This window comes from Xylocopa sonorina, chromosome 15 (assembly GCF_050948175.1).
Source record: "Xylocopa sonorina isolate GNS202 chromosome 15, iyXylSono1_principal, whole genome shotgun sequence".
In the NCBI taxonomy this organism is placed as follows: domain Eukaryota; kingdom Metazoa; phylum Arthropoda; class Insecta; order Hymenoptera; family Apidae; genus Xylocopa; species Xylocopa sonorina.
This window is the reverse complement of record NC_135207.1, coordinates 5,225,005-5,252,315: the sequence shown is the minus strand read 5'-3', so window position 1 is coordinate 5,252,315 and position 27,311 is coordinate 5,225,005. Positions and strand designations below refer to the sequence as shown.

General features: G+C 48.7%; 1 protein-coding gene across 1 annotated transcript in view; it reads right to left on the bottom strand.

Annotated features, from left to right (window-relative positions):
- Positions 1–20,969, bottom strand: part of LOC143430675 (uncharacterized) — a 52,627-nt gene extending 31,658 nt beyond the window's left edge. The window contains exons 1-2 of the mRNA XM_076907052.1: positions 20,731–20,969; positions 18,477–18,719 (exon numbers count right to left, since the gene is read on the bottom strand). Coding sequence (XP_076763167.1) covers positions 18,477–18,719; positions 20,731–20,965 — 478 coding nt within the window. The 5' untranslated portion in view covers positions 20,966–20,969. The remainder of the gene's footprint in view (positions 1–18,476; positions 18,720–20,730) is intronic.
- Positions 20,970–27,311: the final 6,342 nt, after the last annotated feature.

Sequence of the window (27,311 nt, the reverse complement as noted above, 5' to 3'; positions counted from 1 at the left end):
ATCCGACCAAGTACCCATCCGATGCCCAGGAATGCGAGCTAGGTCTCTCGTGCACCCCCATACACGCGACACCCTCGTTACTTTGGGGGTCTAGCCGCCACGGAATGTCGCGTTTGTGCCATAGAATGTCGCGTCCAGAGAAATTACGGACCGCGTTACGAAGATTATCGCGAGTACAGCAATCAGTCGTGGCTACGAGCCTTCGAATTTCTCCACTGACTTCCTTCGACCCCATCGCTTCGCAGCTTCCCGCGTAATAGATCGCGAGGAACAGAGATTGATCGAACACACTTTGCTCGAGGATCGAATGGAGTAGTTTTGAATGCAATGGACTTGGTGCAAATTGCGTTCGAGTAGTATAAGTATTGTTAGAGGCGAGGTTGGCTGGTTACACAGTTGGTTTAGGAAAACAAGCAGTCTTTGCTGGCTGATCGATTATTGATTTAGGTGTAAACGGACAGAGCCTTTGAAGATCTTCGAGAGAAGTTCTGATTTATTTTGTTCACTCTGATTTATTGTACAATGCGTGGAGAAGTAATTTGGAAATATTTTCTATTCGAAGTCGAAGAATGCAGTTGGTAATTTCGAGCTCCACTGCGCTCTCAGATGTCGTACAAATGCTGTTGTAAACGTTCAGTCCAGGGAATACCTATTTCGCGGACGAAAGCTCGACGGTAGTTCTCAAAGCGATCAAGGGGATGTAACGAGGCGTGCGTGGTGTGATTCGTGATAAATTAAAGTTTCCAGCTGGAAACGGACCGCAAGTTTCACCAGCCAATAATTAAGCTCGGCTGGCGTGCAACGAGTATTCGACGCGTGTTGCACGTCTCGTTGAATCCATCGCTTCTCCTTCCTCGCGCAGCAATCCTGCCAGTTTGACCGAGCAAGGCGGGCCTGGCCAGCTGCGCCGCTTAGAAATGCGAGAACACCGACGGAAACGTTTCAACAATGCCAATGGTCCAGTGTCGAAGATCGTTATTGATCGTACGTCTGTCTGCGAACGAAAAATCACAGTTTTGTGCACGGTGCACAGCAGCACGTGTGCGAAATTCGTGCACGTGTTCTACGTCCAGGATTGATTTCGGTTTTCAGCGTGGTCCTGCCCGCGCTTTGTTTGCATTTTCGTATATATTCCCCACTATATCGTTCGCGTCCTTTCCATCGAAGTTCTGCTGCCGCTGGTTTTCCGTGCGATTTGCGTAAAAATGTTGTAAATCAGGCATTCCAGCATCCGTGTCGCAAATCTCCGCGCATGTCGACCGAGCGTAGGACGATTGCTCGAGTCCTTAATGCGTGTCCAGTGTCAAGACAGTTGGATCGCAAAAACGAGCAAACTGGCACGTTACATATGGAAATGGTTTTCAGATAACACACCAGCTTGTAGCTTCGTTACCATCTACAGTTTATGGGATCTACCACTGGCAGGGTTTTTCGTAGATTTCACTTAAAACAGCGAGACACGATTTTTCACGACGTAGCTACGGGACAGTTTATATCACTCCGAGCAGAGAGCATTTTGTGTTCCGATAGAGCCATTTTTATATCCGACCCACTAATTTTTGCGCACGCTCCAATTATTCCAGCCATTCACACACGAAGTTCATCGATCTCGTGCACAGTACACGTTCGTTTGTTTAAAAAAAATAAACGAACGTCAGGCATCACAATGGGGGAACGTTAACAATCCAGACACCTTCAGCCATTCGTTCACGTTTATTCAGTCATTTATTAATACACAGGACACGATGAGTATGCGCGTTCGCGGAGTGCCGCGAAAGATGAAAGTATGGAACGAATGCAAATCCAGGTGTTTCCCTAAGTGACACGGGAACCTTCATTTTTTAATCCCGCGTTTCCGTGTTCTGTCCGGCACTAAAGAAGGAAGTTCAGCGGCGAAGGAAGCAGAGCCGACTGTTTACTCCTCGGATAAAATTAGAGGACGCGGGAGAAGTGTCGGAAGAATTCTTAGTTCGCGAGTAACCAGGGCTGAGAGAAATAACCGCGGCCGCAGGGAGGGAATAAAAAATTTGATTAAGTCTTTAAAAAGTTTCCGAGAAGAGGCGCGGAAAATTACGGGAGTTCGCGGAGAATCTATATAACGGCTGGTAAAATAGCGAGGCGAGGGATGCGAGTGTCATCCTGTACCAGTCGTTATCTACCGTGTTTATGGTGGCCAATGTAACCCTGATATTGGCGGAGTAACCGTTCCGTTCTCCAACGTCGCGCGAGGGTAGAACAGAGCGTCGAATCGCGAACAGTACGGTCGCGCGAGTAATAGTAAAAGGTCTCACGTGATAAACCGACGGAAGGAGCGGCTCGTACCTCATTGGTCGCGTTTTAAACCGCGTCGTAAACTATTTACGCTCCCCCACGGTTTTCGCGGCTTCGAGGATCGCAATTTTTCCTACGCGCGCTCGAAGCATCCCTCTCGACGCGAACGCGTCGGTTTTTCTCACCCCTCCGCTCTCGATTTCTTGCCGCCCCTTGCTATGGAGATTTTTCATCATCGCGCGTCTGTTGCGATGCATCTTCGCGTCCTTCTGCATTTTGCCGTGCAATCCCCTCGCCAGCGCACCTGGTCCACCTTTCTTGCCGCGTGGCAATCGATTTCTAACGCGGTGCTTTTTATGTGGTTGCTCCGCGAGCATTGCAGCTCTCGTCACGCTCTCTCGTGTAGTTCGACAGTTACTGGCGAGCCTTTAATCGTGCTGTTCCGTAGAGAAGAGAGCCGGACGATCGATAAATCAATTATCCAGTGGTCGAGCACGTGAAATAGCGGGGTTATGACCGGGTAGGTGAAAAAAGTCTAGCGTTACGCCGGTGGATAATTAATTACGTATTATTAACGACGGATTAATTGTAGTCGCGGCTACGGGTGCAATAAATACTCGCGCAGATGGATCCAGGGGATCCGAGGTAGTCGTTAATCACGACAAATCGAATTGTCGGACGGAAAGAGGCTTGGAACGGGCTGGGCTGACCAGTGACGGCTGGTTCGACTGTCTACCGCAATAGTTTCGTTCGCCATTAAACGTGATACCCGCCGCGAGGGACGGAAAATGACACTGACAAATACGTTCGAGCGTTGCCTGTTCGTATAATAAGAATTTCACTCATAATGCGTCGCGGTGAATAAATATCCATAATGGAGGCAAATTATTCGCATAATTATACGCTGAATAGACATATAATACAATTTAAACAGAGTATCGTCGAAGCGATGTATATAAATTATTATTATAAATGATTACAGTGTATCGTCGCAAATAATAACAGCCAGCGATACATCGTGCGATCGCAAAAAATCAAATGGCGGAGAATCCTCAAGAATCGCGAGTTTTTTCCCTCCTCTTCACTCTGTTCTTCCGCCAACTGTTTTTACCCGCGTCGTTCCGCGGTGTTCGTAGAATTCGCGGAACCCACCAGCTCGAACCATGTATTTTTCAGTCCGCGATACGGTAAATCATCGCAGCGGCAACTGGCTTCTTTCGTTGCTTAATGGGTCGCCGTATATTTCCTTGGCAATGAGTGGCGGAGCCCTTATCTGCGCTTGATGTACGACCGAAAAGAGGGCCCACGTTTCGAACGCCGCTCGCGCTTTTCGAATAAGGAGCAATGTAAAGCGGCTTGGCACGCGATTAGTCCATTCGCGTGGCTGGACCTCCCTCTCGAATTCGACGGGCGCCGATCGTGACCCTTTCTTTTTTCGCCGCTGCCTCGCCTTTGAATACGAAAGCAGAACGGTTACTCGTTGCGAGTTAATTCTGTTTCCGCTCAGTTGCAGAAATTCGTAGCTTAAATTCCACTTCAAAGTTCACATGGAATTACACAAAAATATTATAGTAGAAGCTCGTTTCATTTAGAAATCGCGAGACGTCTTGTGAGAAGTAACGAAGGGTTCAACAAGTGGATAATTGTTAAATACGCTAGGAGGGATGCAGATCGATTCTTCTGGGTTTTCAAGAAAGTGTAATTTAATGTTGTAAGCGAGAACGTACAGAAGACACTTTCGTGTATCGAAACCAGCCGAAATCCTGTGTAATCAGCATCAGGACGTCGCGAATCGTTCCGTAGTTGCATGAAGGAAGCGTGACACGGTAATATAACTTTAAATGAGACTCGCCCACCGTTCCTCGGAGGCTTGCCATTAATCCGCGCCGTAAAAATTCATGACTAACAAAGCGGCGTTCTCGTTATCGCATCCAGGACGGAATGCTAACGATCACGGTGCCGATACGTCGATCGACGGATCTCCGCGGACGTGACGTGTCGCGTATCCTCGAACGGAAAGCGCAGAATCGCGAGCCGTTAGTCGAGGAGCAATACCAAACGGTTTTTAATAAAACTGAACGACGTCGCGCTGTGTAATGCTCGCGACCTCTTTTCAGGATTTAACGTCGGCTCGTAATTCTTTTAATATCGTACGTTCAAGTGCCGCGACGATCGACCAGAAACGAATGAAACTCTAGGCTAGACAATTGTAAACGCAACTTCGAGTTCAAGAAATTACTAACTAACAGTTCCAATTTCTTTTACAGGAAGGTTACTCCACTGAATTCATCGATTGTCACCAATCCTCGAGTGCATGTAACGTTTTCAACTAAGAACTCGAAGATCGATCGTGTAACTAGGACAAATTGTTGTCTCCCTTCGTTGCAAAAGACGAGTGGGACCTCGACTGTCACCAACCTTCGAGTGCTTGTAACGCTTTCAACTAAGAACTCGAAGATCGATCGTGTAACTGGGACAAATTGTTGGTCCCTTCGTTGCAAAAGACGAGTAGAACCTCGACAGTCACCAACCTTCGAGTGCTTGTAACGCTTTCAACTAAGAACTGGAAGATCGATCGTGTAACTGGGACAAATTGTTGGTCCCTTCGTTGTAAAAGACGAGTAGAATCTATCGCCCATTGGTTCGCTGCTCGTTAAGCGGAACATCCGTCCTATCCACCGTTGTTAGCCCGTACAAACATCATCGAACCGGAACATCTCGCGCGAAACGGGTTAAACAAATGCCCCCGAAACTTGCGCAAGACTTTATCGAGCGAACGCGCGGCCAAGGGAGCACGGTTTCCCCAGAAACTGGTTCACGGAATGGAATGCGAAACGTAGCAGAGCCACGACTCGCAGTGCGCGGAGCGCTGGAGAGAGAGAGAGAGTGAGAGGAGGAGAAACGAGGAAACGAGGATGGACGAAGAGGCTGGTGGTGCAGAGTTCCCGAAGGAGCGACGAGGAAGCAGCGTGCTGTTAGTAAAATAATAGGAACTTTATCTGGAAGTCTGCGAGTTCGCTCGGAAACAATTATATGAGGGCTGGAGTGGCGAGAGGGGGATCAGGTCAGAAGTAAGGTTACCGGGAAGGGAAGCGGAAGTGAAATACGGAGGAAACAGCGAGGCGGTGGATGGCGCGAGGGTTGGCGAAGTCCAGTCGGGGATGAAAGAGAGAGAGAGAGACGGGAACGAACGCGAGGAAAGAAAAGGGATAGATATTTATATTCATTAGAAAGTAAGAAGCCAGGTCGAGAGAGAGAGAGAGAGAGAGAGAGAGAGAGAGAGAGTAGGGGCGCAGTTACAGCTTGGAAATGCTTAATGGAGGTTTACACCAGCGGCGTTTCACCCCTGACCGGTTATCTACGCGAGCCGTCAAGTGTCTGGCCTCGTTTCGGATTCGTTTCGAGTGTTTCTGTAATTGTGCATCGCGCTGCCCACTCGTTCAAACTGCTCCCAAACGCTGGAGCGTTTCGAGGGCGAATTCTTTTTCGGCTGCAATCCTCCTCGCGTCGATTTAGGGGTACGTCCGTGCACCGGTGGATGATTTGGACGCAGCCACGCTGAGGGATTGTTAATTCGCTGGTACAAGTTAGGTACAGGTTCAACGGAACGCAGGTTCGAGCCACATTTTACTTTGCAATTGCAAACGGAAGTATCGGGGTTCTTTCGTTCATGAATCATCCCCCCGACCAGAGATCCCTCGATCCTACCGAACGAACAGCAAGAAGTTCCAAAGTCCCTGGATCCGGCGAAGAAGTTTCGAGACATCGATTAGCGAGATTGAAAACTTCCGTCTCGTCGTCGTGCATTACGAATTTCCCACGAGCGAAGGAGGAACGCAGAGAGCCGAGGGGCTCGATGGCGGCTAGTGAAAACGCGCAGCTAATGGTTTCCCGTGCCCGTCAAAGGGATATCGATTAACATCCTCTATTTTTCTGCCTCGATTCTAACCAGTGTCCCCTTTTCTTTAGATTTCGGGGTGATTCAGGTACGCGGAACGAGAGTTTTTGAATTACTTTCGCGCTTTCAATGTGTACCTTCGCTTTTAAATCACGCTGTATATTCACGATATACGTTTTTTATCACGTGGTCCACGGTTTAAGGAACTATGTTTCACCGTCTAATCAATTATGCGAATCTTATCGAACAGCTAGTGATATCTCGAAAATGAGAAAAGTTATTCCAACGAGATTGCTACAGATCGCTGGCGTGATCTCGAAATTACAGCTTAATCAAGCAACCCAAGGACTCGAAGTTCAGCCAGCATTTTGTAGCGCGAATCCGGGTAACAATAAGTAACAATTTAGCCGGGGGCGTTTCGATAACTTTCTTATTATGCAAATCTGCGTTAGCCAAGTAGTTTGGGGCGCGGGTGAACTCGAACGGCAGTTGCACCGCGACTCGAGGAAAAAGAAACGCGAAACCTCGAGCACGAAAATACTAATCCGCGTCTACTGGTGAGAATACTTAGGAATATTTCTCCATTTTTCGAATTGGTTATCTTCTTCGTAAAATCTTTCGTTTCTTAGCACGATACTAATTTTCAGAACAGAAAACTTGCTCTTACAAGTTCTAAAAGAAATTTCTACCAAGTTTCGTCGAGCTGATAAATCAGACTACTTCTGATTCCTCGATAACTCGTTATTCAGTGTGCTGAATAATTATCGTAGCTGTAATCACTCGTACTTCTTTCTGCCTCTCTTCTACCTCCTCTGAATCGAACTTCGCGAGTCTTGACAACTTTGCACTGTCGCGAAATACCCTCGAGAACGATAAATAATGCGAAGCTCATAAGTTCCCGTTCGTAAGTAATGTTTGTACATCTATACTTCAGTAAGTCTTTTCGTAACTGAAACTCGTTTAAGTTTCTCGTGTTCGTTAAAGTAAAGAGAGGCCGAGAAAAATCGATGGTTACAATTAAAAGTATCGCAGAGGAGGAAACAGCGTCACGCTCGCACAGTGTCTCGTGTTTAAGGTACCATTTCTATGAGAACAGTACGATAATCCGTTCGATGCGCACGACAATAACGACAGGAAGCGCACTGATGGCTCCCAGACGCGAACAAGATTGTTTCTCGCGTCATTTATCGCGACGAACGATTCCCGTCGCGTATCCACGCCGATTCATCGATCGCCCGTCGACGATGATGCGATTCCAGCCGTCGATTCCGCTGCTGGCGTTTTCCGTCGCGAAGCCAAGTCGTTCGGCCTCGATCGATGTCTCATGAATTTACAGCGGGCCCGGGGACGATTCGATCGGCTCGCGAAACACCGTCTTACGACTGATCTCCGGCAAATTGCCGCGATTTGTAAACGATAAGGGATCCCCGCGAGGACGATACTTTCCGCCACGAACGAATGCTGCGGTGGCAAACCGGATCTCGTACAGGTGACGTATGTAGCGGCGGATATCGAGCTCTCTCGATTTTAACGCACGGAATGAGACGTCCGGATGGTCTGGACCGCGGGATGCTACGTATTCTGAATCGAAAATAGTATTGTTTAACTTGGACGGATCGAATTAGCGTCGAGGAGGGACGTCGCGTTTATTTTAAAAAGAGCATCGCCATGGACATCGAGAGATAACTCGAAACCGCCAGATGCTGTAAAATTCTCAAATATTTATCGACCTGCGAGAGAGGAATGGTTTAAACGGTTCGTACTATCGATTTAAAGTATTCGAGTTGATACTGTTATTTTGTGCAGATTCTTAGCTTCGTACTTTTTAAATATCTGTAGAACAAGGTATACAGAGATGCAGAGGATAGAATGGAAAATCATGTTTGTACGGAAACGTAGAGTCCTTGGGGCCCTGGCGACATGCACGATCAATCGCGACTCCAATTTCCGGCCAGATGGATCGGTAAGCAAACGTGCACGCGATCGATGCGACAGTTTTTAATAAATCAATAAGCGAGCGCAAGAGTCCCTGAAGACGGTGCAACGAATAATCAGACTTTGCGATCGTTACTGTGGACACTCATCGATTCGTGTCCCAAATGGCCAACTCACACGAACTTAACTCAATAATCAATTCCACCTTTTCTAATATCTAAATCGTGCACCATTCGTTTTTACTCCAAACCTGGCAACTTCGAAGGTGTTGAGAAATTCCTGAGGAGCAGATCTCTGAAACGCTCGCAATCGGAAATGCGATACGTAAGAAAAGGCGAGATTTAAAGGGGGCCAGGATGATAATCCCGATCGATGCCCATTCAAGCGTGAGAATTAATCCAGGAGGAGAGTTACGTGGGACACGATTACCAGGGAGCTCACGTCCCGATTCCTTACGTGATCCTCGACGGTGGTCTAACTGGGGGTAAACACAGTCAGCTGAATAGACGGATATTCATGGCGGGGCAGCGTTATCGGACGGGGAAGGCTTCTTCGGCACGGGCCACGTTTCGAGACTTCCATAATGATGAACCAAAATCCGTGGCATGCACGGCCGATATGTTACTGTCCGCCATCGCGGCGTCTGCCCTCTCATAGATAGGCCGCGAACAGCAGCAGTTGCACGATCCATGGCCGCTCCTCCATATTAAGCAGCGAACCGTTCAACCAAGACCACCGTAGATCTTTCGTCGCGATGCTTCGTTACTACGTTAAGATCGTTACCAAGTGAAAAACTATTCGCGATTGCAACGCGTGAGAGACCAACTGAACGGATGGTAAAAGATATGGTACGAATCGTTTCTACCCTAGCTTCGCGAGAGGATTTATTCGTCTCTGCTTCTGTAAATTGGTTTGCTTAAATATCTGGAAACGCGCGATACGTTCTCGTTCGATCTCGTCTTCTGAATCGCGCGATCAATTCGGATGAAAGTTATCGCCAGCCGAATTTGAACGTTCCGTCCGGCGTCGGTTCCTCGGCAACACGGTTCGTTAAGTCGGATTTCAATTAGTCACGGTTAATGGCCGTTCGACGGCCTACGTGTTCGAGGTTAATACGATTTTTAATTTTCCGCCCCGTCTGCAATCCTTTAACGTAATTACGCGTTCCATTGGAAAAACCATTTGAGGTAATTACGGGGCTGGAGCTCGCGAGCGCCCCGGCTGATGTATTACCAGCCCGATGCTTTTAATCGACTGTTTAATAATTCCGTCGTCCCGTGATTCCGGCGATGACGGCGGCGGCGGCGGTGTTTTTAATACGAACGAGGACGAATCGGGTGTATATACAGCCCAGGATACTACACCCTCGCTACAATTCAATCTACGATGGCCGCCGCGGTTTTAATCAACGCGAAACACCTCTAACTAATGCGCTCGAAGGTTCGCCACTCGTGGCTCGCGGTCCTCCGCGATCTTGAAAGACTGACTTTGTTTCAATTCCAGTCAGAAGCGGAATAACAAGGACGAGGAAATGACCAGAGCAACGCGAACTTCTCCCTATCCACCTTTTAACTTCGATTAAATATTTCGCAGTCGACGTTTTCGTAATCCAAAATCTGGAATTACCTTAAAACGACGGATGGTGGTGATTCGTTCGCGAGATAGATTAAAGCACACAATGTGTGTCGTTCAAAAGTAAGCGTATCCGTTTCGAAGGATCGAGTAGCACGAAACGAAGCTGTCGACGCGATATCTTCTCGCGCCTGATCCCCGAACGGTTGCCACGGAAAACAGTTCGGATGTACGCGGATACCGCGAATAATGGGCGAGTTGATTACACACGGGGAAGCTGGCCTGGTGAAAACGGGCCACCCTGTATTAAGCGCGTTAATCTCGATGGACTGTGCGCCACCCGGAACACGGACACGCTTGTTTACCGAGTAACGATTAACTACAGAGATAGGGAATGCAAATAGCCGCGGATCCCGGGGGGCGTTTGGTTTCACCGATTGGCCCGTGGATGTCGTCGCGTCGTCCTCCGTCCCGTGCTCCGTTCCCCAAGACATCCGTAACGGAAACGCCTGACGTTGCCACGGGAAATTCCTATTACCGGCTAATGAGATTCATCGGCTAGACAGCGCAGTTTAGCTTAACGAACGTTTTAAGAAACTCCCTCTGCTTATTTCTTAGTCGAATCACGTTTACCCACGTGTACATTCGCGATTATGGGTCGCTGGAAGTTTTTAAACGTTTTCGTGGCATCTAACGGGTGTAAAAAAGTCTTCTAAACTCGATCGAATATTCATAGGAACACAGAGTGGATAGCTGGGAAACGGATCGTCCGCGTCGTGGACGAGATCGAAATCACAGGGGCGCCTGGACGGGGGTGGAAAAGTTTCGGCTTGCCAGAAGCAACAATGACGACAATAAGAGAAAGAGGAGTGTACTGGTGAGAGAGAGCTAGAGAGAGAGGGAGGGAGAGAGAAAGAGTATTGTCGGATGGCGAGGGAAACGCTGGCCGGAGCGCGTCGTTTATTTTAAGTTCTTTCAAACTCTCCGGCGCACTCGCCGAGAAAGGAAGAAGGCGTCAGCGGCGAAGAAGCCGAGCTGGGCTCGGTGGAAGGACGGTGGGACGGCGGCGGTGGGCTGTACAAAGGAAGAGAAAAGGGGAAAAGGAAAGAAAGGTCAGCCGCTGGTCGAGAGGGCGAAGGTATCGTGCTGGAAATAGAGCAAAGGAAGAACGGAAGAAGAGAGAAAGGGGAACCGGTACTGCTCTCCGAACCATTAGACAAATTTTATATATAGCGGCTGAAAGCTCATTCGTTTTTGCTGCACATCGTTACCGACCTATTGGTCCCGCGGTCCCTTCGTTAGAATCGATTATTTTACGCCTTTCCACACAGGGGCCCCTTCTCCGGGTCGTTGGTTCTTGGAAAAGTCTCGAGCTGTCGATTTCTCTCGCCAACCGACTTCAATTTCCAACGGTTCAACCAATGTTTCAACTCGCCCGGAACTGTTTGCTCTCCGCGCGAGCGGTAACTCCTCTTTCGTGGCTTAGAGAATTCGCGACACGTAAGCGTGGCGGAGGTGCGCGCCACGCGCGCGACGTACGTGGGACGCCATGTTGCGACGAGAAAGGACGTCGTAACGAGAGCGATTTTCGCGACACGAGTCATTAGACTTTTAACGGAGGCGTGCTGGCATCCCACGATACTCGACGACGCGACGAAACGCACGGCTTCCTCTCTTAACAAAGCCAATTTCCGGCTGGATCCCGTAACGCCACTAGCGGGACCAACTTCTTTACGATCTCAAATTCTTCGCGAACGCTATCCTCTCTGCTGGTCCCTTGCGCTTTGAACGCGGTAAGTCAGACAGTGGAATGCAGCTACTTCTAATCAGACACGCAATCGTTGTCGATACATCCCATTATAACAAATTCTTTTGCTAGATGTACGAGTGGATAGCAGAGAAATATATTGGATAAAATTTCGTTTGCTGTTTTACAATGTATAGTCGCACAATTTGATACTTTCTAAACGTTTGATAACTGTTTAATTTAAAGTGATAGACCAACCGTTCGACAGTGTAGGAATTGTTTTCCGCGTGGCTCTTTTATCTCGAGCAGGATGAAATACTAGGCGAATTTCTTTGCGCTCGAAGATGATGAACGAGTGTATTATAGGAGCACACGAATATTATTGGCCGAATTGAAAAATACCTTCTCCGGGGTGAACGCTTTATCTCCGGCAACGAGTTTCACTGGCGTCTGCGTCTGCGTGATATACGACAGTCCTACTGTGGATTTTCAATTCCCGCTTGAGGCGCTCCAAGTGGTTCGGTTTTTGATCTATTCGAACAGGACTTCCTCTATCGTGACTCTATTCACGAAACGGACAATTGGCGCAGGCCGCAAAAAAATTCCCAACTACGATTCGTCCAGGATCGTTACGAGTTATCACCAGAGGGGGAGAAAAAATAAAGCTGTCTAACACGGTGGAAATCTTCTGCTCGATCCTCTTCCAACGCTCCTCGAAGCCGAGTGTATTTCGATCCCTGTGAAACATTCACGTCGCTAAAAAATTTAATTCCAGCTTCGACGTCCGGGAGGGAGTCACGATAACGTCGTTCGATGGAAGAACAATGGCGGATAAGAATCAGAACGAACGCTCGCAGTCCTGGGCGAGCCGCGTCGAGTTAGCATGTGCAAGCTTATCTGCTCGAACGTAGACAGAGAAACGCCTCGAATTTTCGCGAGACATTCCAGCGGTGGCTCGCGAATCCGTCGAACGAGATCTGGGCTGGGTTCAGAACGATTTCAACAGCCGCGCGACACCGTGAAAGATCTCTCTGGCCCCGCTATAAATTTAATATCGACGATCCGTTGCGCGCTGAAAATCGCATCGGGAATCTCGAACGCCTACCCCCGTGCACGATGGGCGAACGAAAGGACGGGAGGGTGGTGCACGAACGGGGATGGAAATGGGAGTTGGATGCTTGAACGGCCACGTCGACGTCGCGACTGCAGATATGACAAACGCACGTGGGCCCTGAAACCCATATGCACTGATAACGACGTTATCGATACCCGACACGGGGCGCGCCGTGTTAGCCCGCGATACGCGCACCCCCGCCGACGCAACCTGGTAAAACACAATCCATTAGCCAGCCGGACTGATTTACTATTAATTAGTTGGTATCGACGGGGGAAAGGCAGTCGCGAAATTTCATTCGTTACGCCGCGTCGTTGAATGGTGATCGACGCTTTCCGCCGCGCGCCAAATGAGTTGGTAAATGCTCATGATTCTGTGAGCACGGTCAATTAGCCGGAGTGTGAAACGAGAGCGACACTCTACAGCGGTGTGATTTATGGCTGGAGTGTACGATCGACGGACAAACATATTTCAGAGATTCAAGTAGAGGAGAAAAGTGTGAATTTTTCTAACGGAGAAATTTCATTTCAGTTCGAAATAATCCTTTTCTTCGCTCAAGGATTATAAAGTCCATCGTGTCGGACGCAAGTAAGGAGAAAATAGCCGAGAACAACAGTGCGCTAAAAACCTGACCGAGTGGCTTGTCAAAGATGCCGCTTGGTCCAACGCTTGGTAGGTCCGTAATAGCCAACAATGCAAGAAAAAGAGGGAAAAATAATAGGGGTTGGTAGGGGTGCGCGTTTCGCGGTACAAAAGAAATTGAACCTGGCGGAGGCTCGCGAGGACGAGGCTGCACAAAGGCTCCGAGATAGCCGAGTGCCGCTCGAGTGCACGTTTCCCTCTCAGATCATCCTCGACCTCAAAACTTCGGTCCATCTGCGGAGGAATGATCGTCCTGGATCCTTCGATTAATACTACGTCCTCCATGGTAGAATTTAATATCGATACCAGGACATTTTACAGTTGACCATACAAACAAGTCGACGAGAGACGTATAGTAGCCTCCTTTTATTTGCCACTGGTAGAATCGCAGCAGGACAATGTCTTCACTGGTCCTCATTTAATCACCCAAGCCTTATGTAATAACTTTCTGACCCAACTCTAGCATCCTCGCGTCTGAGAGACTATAATAAGGCAAGAAATATTCCAGCTTAACGAAACGCTCTTATTTCTCTTTACTCCCCTTTCACTACGCTCTCTGCGCTTCTTTGCAACTCCACGGAACTGTTCAGAGTGGTCGAGTTAAGAAGCGTTACGTTAAGCTTTTGTTTAAATTGAATTAGAACTTGGTTCAACAGAAGCGCGTCCATAGAAATGTGTTACTGGTTCTATAAAAGCGTGAAAGTCTAACAAAATTCCTTAACCACGTATAAAGTAACGTATTGAAAATGATTCGAGCTGCAGAGGGTTAAGAAACGTTTATTCATTCATGGAAAGTGGATTCCAGGGGTATCCTTGACCAATAGAAAGGGCAATAAATACAATTTCCAGGTGGACGGGAGGGATCAAAGTGCATGGCGGAGCAAGGAAACGAAATTTGCCAGAACATTGGCGGGCGCCTTAAATTTGTCGTCGACTCAGGATTACGGTGCCTTCGATACTCCGTCGCAGGACAAAGGGGATCAGCGCGAGCGGGAAGGATTAAGGCCAACGAAGAAATTGAATTCGTCGGAAATCCGTAAACGCGGCGCGATCCGACGCGAGGAGAGAGTCGACGGGTGCGACGTGTTTCCGGCCGCGCACCTGACGCTACCCTTCGAAACTTCTACGGTCAGCCTCGATCTTTCCTTCGCGCGGATTCGGGAGGCGAAATCGTATCAACTGGGAATGGAGAATTGCGCTCCCTTATCCTTCGACGTCCAACAACGTCCAAATGGATTACGTTATTACGTTAAATGGATTGTTTTATGAAAGAACGAGGCGTTCGATAAATAGTATCAAGGTCGATTGATACTTTGCAAAGGTAACGAAGAAAGAAGCGCGATCATTAATTCCTATTGACGCGAGGCTGAACAGGGGATGAAGGTTTTGCTATTCAGGCAACGCGATCCCTACGTGGCGGCGAATAATGCGTTTCCATATGCAAAAGAAGTCCCGCGCGCCGTTTTCGGCGGGGTTGGAGGCCGACTACGTGGTCTGGCGGGTCAACACCGTGTCATTCGCCGGCGCGAAACGAAGTTACTCGGAAAAATTAGCACCTTTCGCCGTTTGTCGAAGCGAAAAGGCAAGCTGCCGGAAAATACGACGAGGACAGCGTTCGCGATACGCGCGGAAAGCCTGCCGCGCCCGGCTAGTGCAAACTGTTGCCTTCGAAACGGTCGTCAGTCATTGTATCCTGTGAAACGAAAAAAGTCGAATAGAGACGAACGAAATGGCGCTGATGTTCCACGAGGCGTGTGGCCAAACGCGATTCGTGCGGTTCGTTTGTTTTCGAAAATAAAACTAGCCTTTCGGTAGGAAGAGGCGGTTTTGTTGCGCGTCGACTTTTCGACTTTTCCGGTTTCTGGTGGCCTCCGCTTTGACTATCGAGCTTTTATCGCGATGAAAATTTCGACAAATTTCTCTTGAAAACTCCATTGCGGTCCCCTGCACGTCTTTCAATCGTTTTCTGCGCTAAACCAACTACAAACGAGATCCTCGCGGAGAATCGTCCACAGCGCCATATAAACGCAATATTATGTGGACGAAGAACTGTCCAAGAGCAGCAGGAGCGAGCCACCGACACTGGTGTCGGTTTTCATTTTAACGGTGCCCCGTGTCGCTGTAAATTTCGTCCGGCTAGTGAAATTTATTTGACCGTAGCCCACGGATCGAGCATTAATGAATTTGCCGATATTTTCGAGGGCCGCGGGGTGCCACCAGCGGCCGAGACGGGCGCGTTCGCGTTCTTTCAAAGCGGCTTTCTCCGCCACCCTTTCCAGAACAGCGCCGGTTCCAGTATTTAAGAGGGCGTATATATCTTCCCGAGAACAGCCCCCGTAACCCGTGGCCGGACGGTTTCAATTTATTTGCAACGCTGCCGCATCTTTCATCAGCCCCTTTCGTATTTCCCCGAACGGATCCGCAAAGATTCCTCGTTGTTTTGCTCGGTTCGTGAAACCGTCGATATACGACCGCGAGCGTAAAAATTGAAATCGAATGGTTCGAAAACGAGAAACGGAAAAAAAAGAGAAAACAATATTCAAACGACGAATTTGTGGTACTCGGATAAATTACGATCGAATACCCGAAGAGCCCAATGGAAATGGCGAAATTATTTGATTAACGTCGTGGAATTTCTTTCATGGACGTCGATTACGTTTCACGGTCTGCCATGACGACAAACAGGGGGTTGCGATAATTTCCAAGTCAAATTCGGGATGTTTTAAAATCAGGAGGAGACGAATCCCACGTTCATCAACCACTGGCTGCGACAGACAACGGGTGTAATTTACGATCCCTCGTTACGAAACCCCGCGAACGACGTTTTCTTTCGTTTTCCACGCGTTGGTAAACGTGTTTGCCTCTCAGTCGGGAGTTACTTTGTCGCCGTAGTTGAAGCAAATTCGTCCTTTCGAGTCGCTCGTTATTACACGCAGGTATCGCCCTCGCATTTCGCGCGTCGATCCTCCACCGCCGCCTTTCTCCGTGTTCTTAACGCGGAAGAGATGTAATAATCCTGAAAATAAAGGGGGCAGGATGCTTAAACTCTGTAAGGTGGTGCTACGTTATCTCCGTTCAGCCCTCTGCAGAGGGAGAAGTTTTGCGCAAACAGACAATAATATTTGCCCGTCGCTGCAAAACACACCTTTCCCCCAGTTAATTTTTATTCTTATCTGCGGAACGAACAGAGTGACTCCAGGAGAGCGTTGGAACGGGGATGGAATCTCGCGGAAGCGTCGAGGGTGAACAAGAGGAAGAAAATCTCTGGTAATCCCCGAAGGGATAATCGGCGTCGCGCTTCGCGTTTACCCTCCTCCCATCCCTTAATTAACGGCTCATCGCGAACACGAGGAATTACTCTTAATTAGCTTCTCGAACTGGCCATGGGAAAAGTGAAGGGGTGCGGATGAATTTGTTGAACGCAATTACGCGTCGGGTATCATCCGCGATTACTTCTCGCCTGGCATCCTATCGCCGATGGCAATTTAACGGTAGAACGACGAGACCAACCGAAATGGCTAATTCGTCATTTTCTTTTCGTAACGCGTCCGTATCCTTCGCCACACCTTGGGAATTAAATTCGTTCGCAACTAACGGATCGATATGGAAATTGAACGGTAATGAATGTCGTCGAGGAGGACCGTTAGAAAGCCATATTTTACCGTTCTCCTGAGAAAGTTATCCTTTGGCTTTTCCAGTTTTGGCACCGCGAGCGTATTCTACTTTTCCATTATAGCTTAACAATGGAACGAATATCCTTTTCGCGCAAAAGTTCCGGAATGTCGTAGCAACAATTCGTTCCGCGACGCGTATCGATGGTGTTTCGACAAAGGCTACGTGACTCTCGAGAAATACGTAGTCCAATGCGAACTTCAAAGCGTGACGTCCTCGCAGCAACTTTCTTTACCGTGAATTTTAATATCGAACTTTTGGCTGGAGCCGAATTCCCAGGGGCTCGAACGTTAGTTCTTATTTATCGGGAACAATTCAAGATCAATTGGGGCGTACGCGTTGCCTCGGTTCGACGGGGTATAATACGCGGAGGCAGTTTTGTCCCCAGCATTCCGCGTGCGTGCGATTCATTTCGGCGAGAACAGCGCGTGCATTTGATGCATCTGTTGCACCGTTGAATGCGGTAAAATTCGTGACAAAAGATGTCACCTATATACGCGTGCTTCGCGTAACCAGTGCCATTTGTCGAGCGGGGCATTTCTCCGTACCGAATTCGGTCCTGCGGAAACGCGCTCGTGGACGTTGCGTTTATTTTTCTAAATGGAAACACGCGCGTGCGTTGCGAACGTGGTTTGCGATGATATTTCTTAAAAAGAGCGACGAGGATATCGAAGAACCTTCGACGCATCGTGACGCGTACAGGAACTCTGAATATTAGCGACGATGAAGCGAAGCAGAGTATCCGAGGGATGCTGAAGCGTGTCGTGTTTATGGGCGAGCGCGATTACTTTTACGGGGCAGTAAAAATCGCTATAATTTTTAAGGTCGAATAGAAACATATTAGAATTCTTTTGGCTCGCTTTAAAATAATACTGGAGACTGTACTCCATAAAATATCCGTTAAAATAGTAACGATCTTGCGGCCTGGATACCGTATATACCAACCGGAGGCTGTTCCCAAATTTATCGTCTGAGGGGGTTAATTGAATGAAGTAAATTGAACGTGATTAAAGAAAACAAGATGTGGGTAGACTCGGAATCACACCGTGGAGGAAGTTAAACACGGGCGGGAAATTAGGGTGCGCCGAAAGTAGATTAAACGCGGCTAAAAGTGGTGTGCCCTCTAATTGTCTCTCGAGATAGAGGCTTTCGATGCACGGAACGCCGTCCTTTTATTTTCCTAGCGGTACGTCGCGAGTATAAAACGAACTGTATCGCTATTTACCGCGCCTCGAGCTCGTGCGGTCTTCTTTTTCCTCTTCCTTTTTTTTTACAACCATAAACATCCGCAGCTCAAGGTATTATCGGCTACGAATCTTCCTTTAGCGCCATCCAGCAGCTATAAACGAAGATCATAAACCGTGGTAAAGCCAGACGCGTCCCCTGGCACCGTAAATACCTAGCTGATCTATAAAAGTAGCGCGCACCTTAATGTTTTCAGAAACCTTTTAATTTAAATGTATACACATTATCCATCGAACCTCCAGCTGATTCGAATGGATCACCTGAAATCGTTTGACCAATCGAGCGTATCCGTTTAAACGCAATCCCGCTCTCGAATCAAGGCAAAACTCAATCTGGAACTGTCACCGATCTTCGAAGACAATTAATCCCGGTCCGCTTACCTTCAGGCTGATGGGGCGCGTAGATGTTCAGATAGAGGCAGTCTTCGCTCTGATTCCTTAGATATGGTAACAGCCTCTCCAAGTACTCGTACCTGGCTGGTTTCATCTCGTCCCAGAGCTTTGGCACCACTTGCGGGCACACAGGCGCGAATTCCTCCGATTGCCTGGTGCCGCGCCACGGTTCAGGCGATCTTGGGGGTGAAAACCTGAACGATCCAACGGGAGGCTCCGCGTAAGGCACCCCTGAAACATTCAGCGGTAGAATTTTGTAATTTTGCGAGAGCGTCTATGGATCCTTCCGTAAGCTCGCGAGCCATTTCGTTCGCGACTTCTGCGCTCGTTTCATTTTTATCGCAGGATATTATCTCCTCGATTAAGAAGCGGAGGAATCGCGAAATGGAAGCGCCTCGCTTTTGGGATCTAGCGAGATATTTATGCGCGTGTTTGCGCGACGAATAATTATCGAACGTCGCAATTGCTGAGTGGAAAAGCGGCGGTTCTGTTTAATCTTAGTCGTGAATCGTCGCGGGGAGGCAATCACCGTTAAGTTTTATTGGGCCGCGAGCGGATCGATTAAATTGATCTCGCTCGTCGTCCGGCGTTCGGTGTGTTAACACGTTTCAGGGTTGGCGGCAGGGATCACGGTCGATCCATTTTATCCCATTCTGGAGTAAATTGGATTCTCGGGCCAGTGGCTCTTCTGGGTAAAATATTAAAGCCAGGGCAAGTACAAATCGAAAAGCTTGATTGCAACAGTCGTGGATTAAGAGCGCGCTATCTCGTAGAAATTTCAACGATCTTGAAAACCTTCGTAGCCCACGTCGGGGAACCGGAACGAAGTTCACTCGAATCCGCGTACAAACGAAGCTTCATCTTCAATTAATAATTAAACAGCGGGTACGTTCGAATTTAGGCAGCTTGCGAGTGTCTGCACGCTCGTTCAATAATTAAACACGCGCCCTTTAACGCGTCAGTTCCATCAGCTAATTAAGTTCGTCCTTACAACTCCAGACTAACGCCCAGAAATTTACTAATCGCAATAACTCGCGCGCTTTAAACCCAGCCAATGAAGCCATTAAAATGTAACGCGTTACAGAGTCCATCGACGATACAAGAACATACACCCAACGATTCTCGGTCCACATACTCTCGAGGCATTCCATCGCTTCGAAACTCCGTCGATGTTCCTCAGCTACTTTTAAACTTGGTCCACTTAATTCCACCTTATTTGTACCAAACGATGGGCCCAAGAAGATCGTTTGGAGCGAGATAAATCGTTCACGACCGACAGAGAGGCACCTGAAACCTTCACCTATGCCTAATTTATCCCAGTCATCCGTAGCACCATTCCACCTCTGAGCGGAACCGTTTCGCGCGCGCGGAAACGCTAGGAGAACCGGGTTGGTCGGTGCCAAGGAATGTCAGGGGCTCTCGAGGAACTCGTGAAAATACAAACTCCCGCTGGCTCCTTCGGCTTTGCCAGCGGGCGCGCACGCGACCAGGAACCGCAGGGCGGGGTAGAGAGTAGCGTCTATCCCCGAAATAGCCTGGCCAGTTCTCGTTTTGGAACCTTTGACGTATCGGGATCCTCCGTGTACCGCGGATACATCGTGGCTGATGCGACGAGGGAGGGGGCGAAAGAGAGCGTTTACGGTGAAAACGAGAGAGGACAGGATAGAACAGGGAGAGGGACTGATGCAGCTGCGGGGAAAGTTTCACCCGGTGGGCAAAGTTCGCCGTATCGGCAGCCGGAAAGTGGAAATCGCGTCGGTCTCTCTGTGTTATCCGTTTCGCCGTCGTCTGCCTGGCTTCCGAGCCGCGTGATTGGGCCCGAAACTTGGAAACTTCCTACATGCGCTACGTTAAACGATGATTGTGAACGGATTTCAATGGCCGTGATTGACTCTTCGCCGAATCGGGCCACGAACCGCTCCTCTTCGCCGATCCCCATTCTCGCGGGTCTTCGAGTTCTCCGTTAACGCCAGGAGGACCGACTCTTGACATCGATTACGGGCGAACGAGCAGCCATTGCGCGTCGTTTTATATCCCCGACTATATTTCATTTCCATTCTCTGCGCGCGATCGCGGAAGCGGTTAAATATTGCCGTTGTTCGAGCATAAATATCAGTCAACGAAACGTGACGCCTGTTCAGCACGGCTTCGCATTGGTGAATTAATTCGCCAGTTCGACGACGATGGATTCGTAACCGCGTGGAACGGTCACGAACTCCTCTGTATAAATGGTAAAACTCACCCAAGAATACGTCGACTGATTGGAGATCGTGGTTGGTCCCTGGCCTCACCACAATCCCACGCAAACGACCCTGTTTCACGCGCACCTCTCTGGTCACGCGTTCCGGTGGATCGAGAAACCTCGAATGGTAGCCGTACTGCGGTCTGGCCTCGTAGAGATCACGGTGTTCCGTGAGGATCTGGGTGCAGGCCAGCAGCACGAGACCCACCAGTTCCAGTCGCAGCATCCTCGACATTTGCTCGATCTGTTTCGACGAAATGTCCGCCTAGAATCGAGCGACGCGAAATCGGTCGAACGGATAAAAATAATTTGTCGCGCGTTCCCGCTTCTTCCGTTTTCGCACCGGATGAGGGGGAAGCCCTTCCGTTCGTTAAGCAGCCGGACTATTGATGCTCGCCTCGGCGTTGGAGCCTTTCAGGCTCGTGCCAAAATAAGTCGCGAGAAGGCTTGCCCACCACGTGAACGCACACGCCACATTTTCGTCATCGATGCTGACGTTTCTCGATCGACGTTATCACATTTTCGTCACCGCCCGCATTCCGTAATGCCTCCGTTCGAGTTATTTAAAGTTGCATTCTCTCGATCACTGTCTTCACGCTTATAATCACTCGTGATCGATCGAGTCTGAATGCGACACTGCGAAGTACACTTGGGTTCGGGTTGAAAAACACGCGATTTCACGCGAAGTAGCACAAAACACTGCTTTCGTGCGATGCACGCTTCGAGTCTCGTCAGTTCGAAGCGACTTACGCTTCGACCGCTCTGTCGCTTTAAATATAGTTGACAGTCACAGGAGCAGCAGTGGTGCACCCGGTTTCGTCGGGTATGTCGCGCTGCCTAACACCGATTATATGGCAAGAAAAGGCACTCCACCGCTGTCCTCCAGCGGGATATTCTTGGGTCAAACGAGGGTGAACGCACGTACCCGGCGAGGAGGAAAGAGAGTGCCGGAGGACGCTCTATTTTCGCTCCAAATAGAATGCTTCTGCTGTTGGTAAACTTCGCGCACGTTCGCGGCGGAACTCGCGATTCCCTCCGTTCTCTCTTTCAAAGATTCTCTTCTTCGAGTGATCTATGGCGCGGCCGTTTTAACTTTGAACGCACGATGCATATCGAGAGTCCCGTTGTAACGATATCTCTTCGAACGGAAACGGGGTAAAAAGAATTATTGAAAGCAGCGACGCGAAACAGCCACTGGGTTCTCTGAGCAATGATTTGTTACGCGAAATCGAGATCGCTCGCGAATGATTAAACGCCTGCGATCTTCTAACACTCGCTGTGGGACGCTTGTTTCGTTTGACGAAAGAACGAATCGCGGCAAAGAGAAAGAGGAGGTTTGACGCGCGGTCGACTTCTAAAAACGAAGCGCCAAAGGGAGAGAGGGGAAGGCAGAGGGGTAAGTTTCAATTTACCCTATTCAACGAGTTCACAAAGCTGGCATCGAAAGAGCGCGGGTGATTTTCAAGCTGTGAAAATCATTCGACGAAATTTACGGTGGAGAACGGTAGCAGCAGCGCGTGGCAAACCGGATTACGCGGCGCGCAACGAAACCGTGGGTAGGGTTAACGCGCGTTTAAAAGCAAGTCAATAGCGTTAAATTATGAATGCCCGTGATTTGCACCGCGGCTGATCGTCAACCGAGTGACACGACCTTTATCTCGTCCCTCTTTCTCTCTCTCGCCCCCCCATTCTCTTCGCCCCTTTCTTTCCTTTGGTTTTTCAAAACCAGCCGCCAAGTTTCACGGCTACGTGACGCGTTTACCGACATTCCTAACGCGATTTGCAAGCGCAAACAAGGAGCGAGCTGCCTCGCCAGCCGTGGCGAAGCCTTCCGGGGTCGGATTCAATCGAGAAAATCCCTGAATCCGCGCGAAACTTTCACCCCTGATGAGATAGCGCGGTTTCCGCCCGGTATTAGGGCATCGTGGCCAACAGCTCGCATGTCGGGCATGAATTATCTTTTGGTCTCGACGCTGACTTTTGCCAGTTGCAACAGTCCAACAGCAGTTTCTAACGCGGATGTAACGGAGATCTCGTATATGACGTTCCTCGAGAGCGATTAGAGACGCTTACGGGAATGCAAACGTAGCTTTTGTCGAGGATGTTGAACTTTTGCTTGCCCTTGTGAGTCGAGAGAGACACGGATATTCTTGGACCACGATCTACCGCGTTGACCACAGCTTTCCGATGTTTCTTAAGGAATGGGGACGCGGAGAGGAGTTGCATTTATCCACGTGGATATCCATCATTAAAAAGAGAAGAAAGAAGATAAAAATCGAAGAGTTTATTTGATATAAACTTCACGATGTGCAAAATTACAAAGAAATGGGGAATAATTTAGCAACCGGAAGCACGTTCACCCAAGAGTATCTAACTTGAGAAATACAAAATCGTATACCTATTTCTTTTCAATGAAAGCTATCGCGAGCACTTTTCACCGGATTTATTAGCAATCGCAGAGTGTTCATCGAAATAATCACGCACAGGTTCCTCTTTCTGCGCTTTATTCTCGTCGACTTGCCTCCCGGAAACGTCGAGCGTACGTCGAGGCGTAGATTTCGCGTGCACGCGTAGTCGGTTTCGCCTCGATGGTACTCGCGAGTGGACTGAGTCCGTAAGTGCTAAAATTAAATCGAGAACACGTCCGTAGGAAGCGCCGCCGGGTGGCCGCCTTACAAGCTGAAACTTTTATTTTCGGGGAGAACGCTCTGTTCGCGATCGTTCGGCAACTTTCTTTCTCCAAATCGCGTTCGAGGGGAAATCTGCCGCGCGAGAAACCTTTGCAAGATCTCCACGCGTCAATCGTCTTCGCCTCGCTGTGGTCCATACAAATGGATTTCCGTTGATTCGAGACAATCACGATTCAATAAATACTTTACGAAGATTGCCTTCCACCAACATTCTTTCTTCTTCTCTCGAAATTAGTGCAAATATAAAATTCATTTCTTAGTTTCTTCTCGAATGAAGTCAGCGTACGAACAAAAGTACCCGCTAGAGGAAACGTCGACGAACTGGGACCATCTGTTTATTGAGATTAAGATAATTGAAGCGTCGTGTCTCGAAATCGAGTTGACGAAGAATGTTGAATTAATTGTGGGGAAATTAAACAGTTCCGTAGCCGTGTAACCTGAATGGCAGCTATATCGGAACCAGAAACCATTTACGAGCGATTATTTCGCCCCGTAGAGCGGCTCCTGAATGCTTCCGCGTCGATTACTCGATAAATATTGTTCGGAGCGTGACGCCCCCGCGCGAAAGCAGATTAGAAAAGTTTCGCCGGTGAATTACTTTCCACGTACACAGCCACTGTTTCCCCGCATGTAGCCGCGTGTTAAAGCAACGATAAGAAGTCTTTGAGGGGCCTTCTCGAGGCACGAGGCATTCCCCGATGAGTGGCTCCTCTTCAGGAACATCTCATTCGCGTTAATGAACTTACTTCGTAAGTCGAGGACAAGCAAGACCGACGAAACTGCATGACCCTTTCGCAAAGGAACAAAGGTTCGACTTAATTCTACGAACCCCCTCTGAAAACTGATTTTTGTCCTCGTTAAATTAAGATTCGCCTTGAAACGGATATAAGAGAGGTCTATCGTTCTCGTTTGCAGAGTGATCGACTTTAATCGATGCGCAGTGAGATCTTTACGCTCGAATTATTTCTCGAAGTATCATACGAACCGTACGTTGCTCTCGTTTCGAAGCACGGTACGGCGGTTACGAATACTTAGCAACTGGTTCATGGAATTACGTATAGGAGGACAGGATGCACTGTCTGTTATCAATAACAGAGAACGAATCGCCAGAAGATGAAGAGCAAATAACAGGAAGCGCGCAAACAGCCAGCCATCGATATACATTTCGATCCCTAGAGAATCGAGTCATCGTGGAAGATGGTCCAGCTTGCTCCTCGAACTCGTCTTTTTTCCTACGGTAAATATTCTTTCGTCTGTAGCTGAATGAAACGAGTCACGTAGCAAATTAAATTGTCTGCATTACGAGAACACACGCGATGTTCGTCTTGATCGAAGGCAATTATGTAGCTGAAAAACTATTTCGTCAAAGTGTTACGTCACTTGTTTCCCTCTCGAATATTAATCTCAGTCGCGCACGAAAGAAGTTCCACGGCGCACCGGAAGTCATCGTTCAATATTCATCAGCCTTAACTCGGGGGCGAGTTGAGAAATTCATCAGCAAAGACGCCGAGGATCCTTTAAACAGCCGCTAATTCAAATTGCAGCCCCGTCGCGGCCCTCCCGTTCTCGACCGCGTTAAAATCGAGTTACACCCCTCGAGGGGTGGTTAATCTGCGTCTCGACGCGCCAGTTCGCGTGGAATCCGCTGTCCATCGGCGAGCGGGACCAATACACGCTTGGTGCAAATATTTCATGCCTCTTCGAAGCGAAATTACTATCGTCGGATCCTCGTTGCGGTTGTTTCGACCCTTTGACGAATCTTTGAGTAAAATGAGTCTCGTTTGCGTCGTAGCTCGATAGTTTAACCGGTACTCGAAGGGATGGAAGGCTGGAAAGTTGTCGCAACTTTTACTGAAAACATCCCACCGAGGGCGGCTTAATAACGATCTCCTAATTTTATCGGTAGACAATCTGAAAAGTGTTAAAGAGACAGTTTTTACAATGCACTGTACTTGTTCCTAGACGTAGACTTAAATTGGACAGGAAATCTGTGGCAGAGTTCTTAAAATTTTCCAGTGGAACGTGGTAACATTTAGGAAGTAATTTAGTAACTGTTTCTATGCTCGTGAAACGAAGGCGGCCTGGTTTCTGCAGGCCGGATTCTCCTCCGGCAAAAACGTCACCGTGGAAACGTGTCGCTGATCTAAATTTCATCTGCACGGAGGATCTTCAGAAATATTGACCCGATAACCCCGCAAAGGTACAATCGAGCATCAGAAGACTAGTTTAAGGATTAATCGCGTACTATAAAAATGGACCGCTCGAGTTCCCAGCCAAATTACTGGACAACGTTAACCTAGTTGCGCTGAAAAAAAGGTACGAAACGAACGAGGACCATCCTCCATAGCTACAGATACGTCAACCTTGAGTCCACGCCGCCATCGTCACCCTTGTTTCGAGTGTCACCCAACCATCCACGTGGACGTAAAGAAAAGGTACGAACGACGAGTCGTTGGTCTGGCCACGGAGTTCATCGAACAAGGCGAAATCCGTTTCATCCCCTCCAGTGGTATCGATTGCCTTTCTCCTCGTCGATATCCGGGGAGCGAATTAATCACGAGGCGAAACGAGCGACGGGGTTGTCCCTGGCTAGCCTCCTCGACGTGTCGTAGACGCGGCTGAGATTCGTCGCGCGAAACAGAGTTGGGGTCGGGGGTGAGAGACCTTCGAAAGAATGGGGTCTCCGTGAAAAAGGCTCGAGGGGCGAAAGCCGGCGGAGTGTGACGCGAGGAATTCGTGCCGCGACTATAGAACATTCAAATCCGACGAATCGATGCCCGATCTGACAAGGAACGCCAGTTCCTTAGGCCGATGAGGGAACGGGCGTGGAGCACGGGGACCTCGTCTTTGGTTTCTGTGCTCGAGCACCCCGAGCGTGCTATACTTCACTCAGTTTGCGAGCCTCCGCGCACCGATAACCACGCCTTTCGACGTTCCCCTATGCTTCGTCGAGGGCTCGTTCCTCCGTTCCTCGTGAAAATCGGGCCAGAATCTGATCCATTCTTCCGTTTCGTGCGTTTCGTTCGATTCTCTCTCGAGCATTGAGTTTCGTAACGCGAACTGAAGGAAGAAAACAAGATGGATCTGTTAGACGAGTCTGGGAATAGTTATTTTTCTATCGTCCAGAGTATCGGGTTCGCCTTCTTGCTCGTAATGCGTTGAAGGTTCACCAGCTGTACGCGAAAAAATTTCCCTGGCAATTTAATATATCCTGGAGCAATCAGAGTGCGCAGCGGAGGCCACTCGACTCGCTCCTCGGATAGCCTTAATCCTTAAGCGATTTTAAAACGGCGAAGCAGATGATACGAAATTTCATCAGCGGGGCTGGCATGCGTGGCGGCGGAATTTCATTTAAATTTCATTTAAATCCGGCGTATCGTGTTCGAGATAGAGAATGTAATCTGTTCGTAATACCGAAAGTTACACGGGTCCTCCGACGTTAATATCCACCTTTTGGCAGGAAGTGGATTATACAGCCTCCCGTGGATTTCTCTGCTCGCGAAAATTCATACCGGATCAACAATTAAAGTTCGCCCGTTTCGATGAAACAATTATCAGGCCGAAAGTTTCGTTACTACTGGCCGGTTAACTCGTCGATAAACTTTCGAACGAGTATATATAATAATATTTCGCGTAAACAATAGGAAACATCCGATGATTTCAGCCCGTGAAATTGTCGATGATATTTGCTGAAAGTCTATCAGGTTAAAACGCGCACGCAAGCCGACCATTAAAACAATTCCGATTGGTCTGGCGAATCAGCCAAAAACCCGCAACTGATAGGATTTCAAGGTCCGTGTGATCAGAGGTACAACAGGCGTACGTCAGGTAATCGCGTTTCATCTAGCCAATCGATGGTGAACCCACGCAACGACAGGATCGAACTAGTTG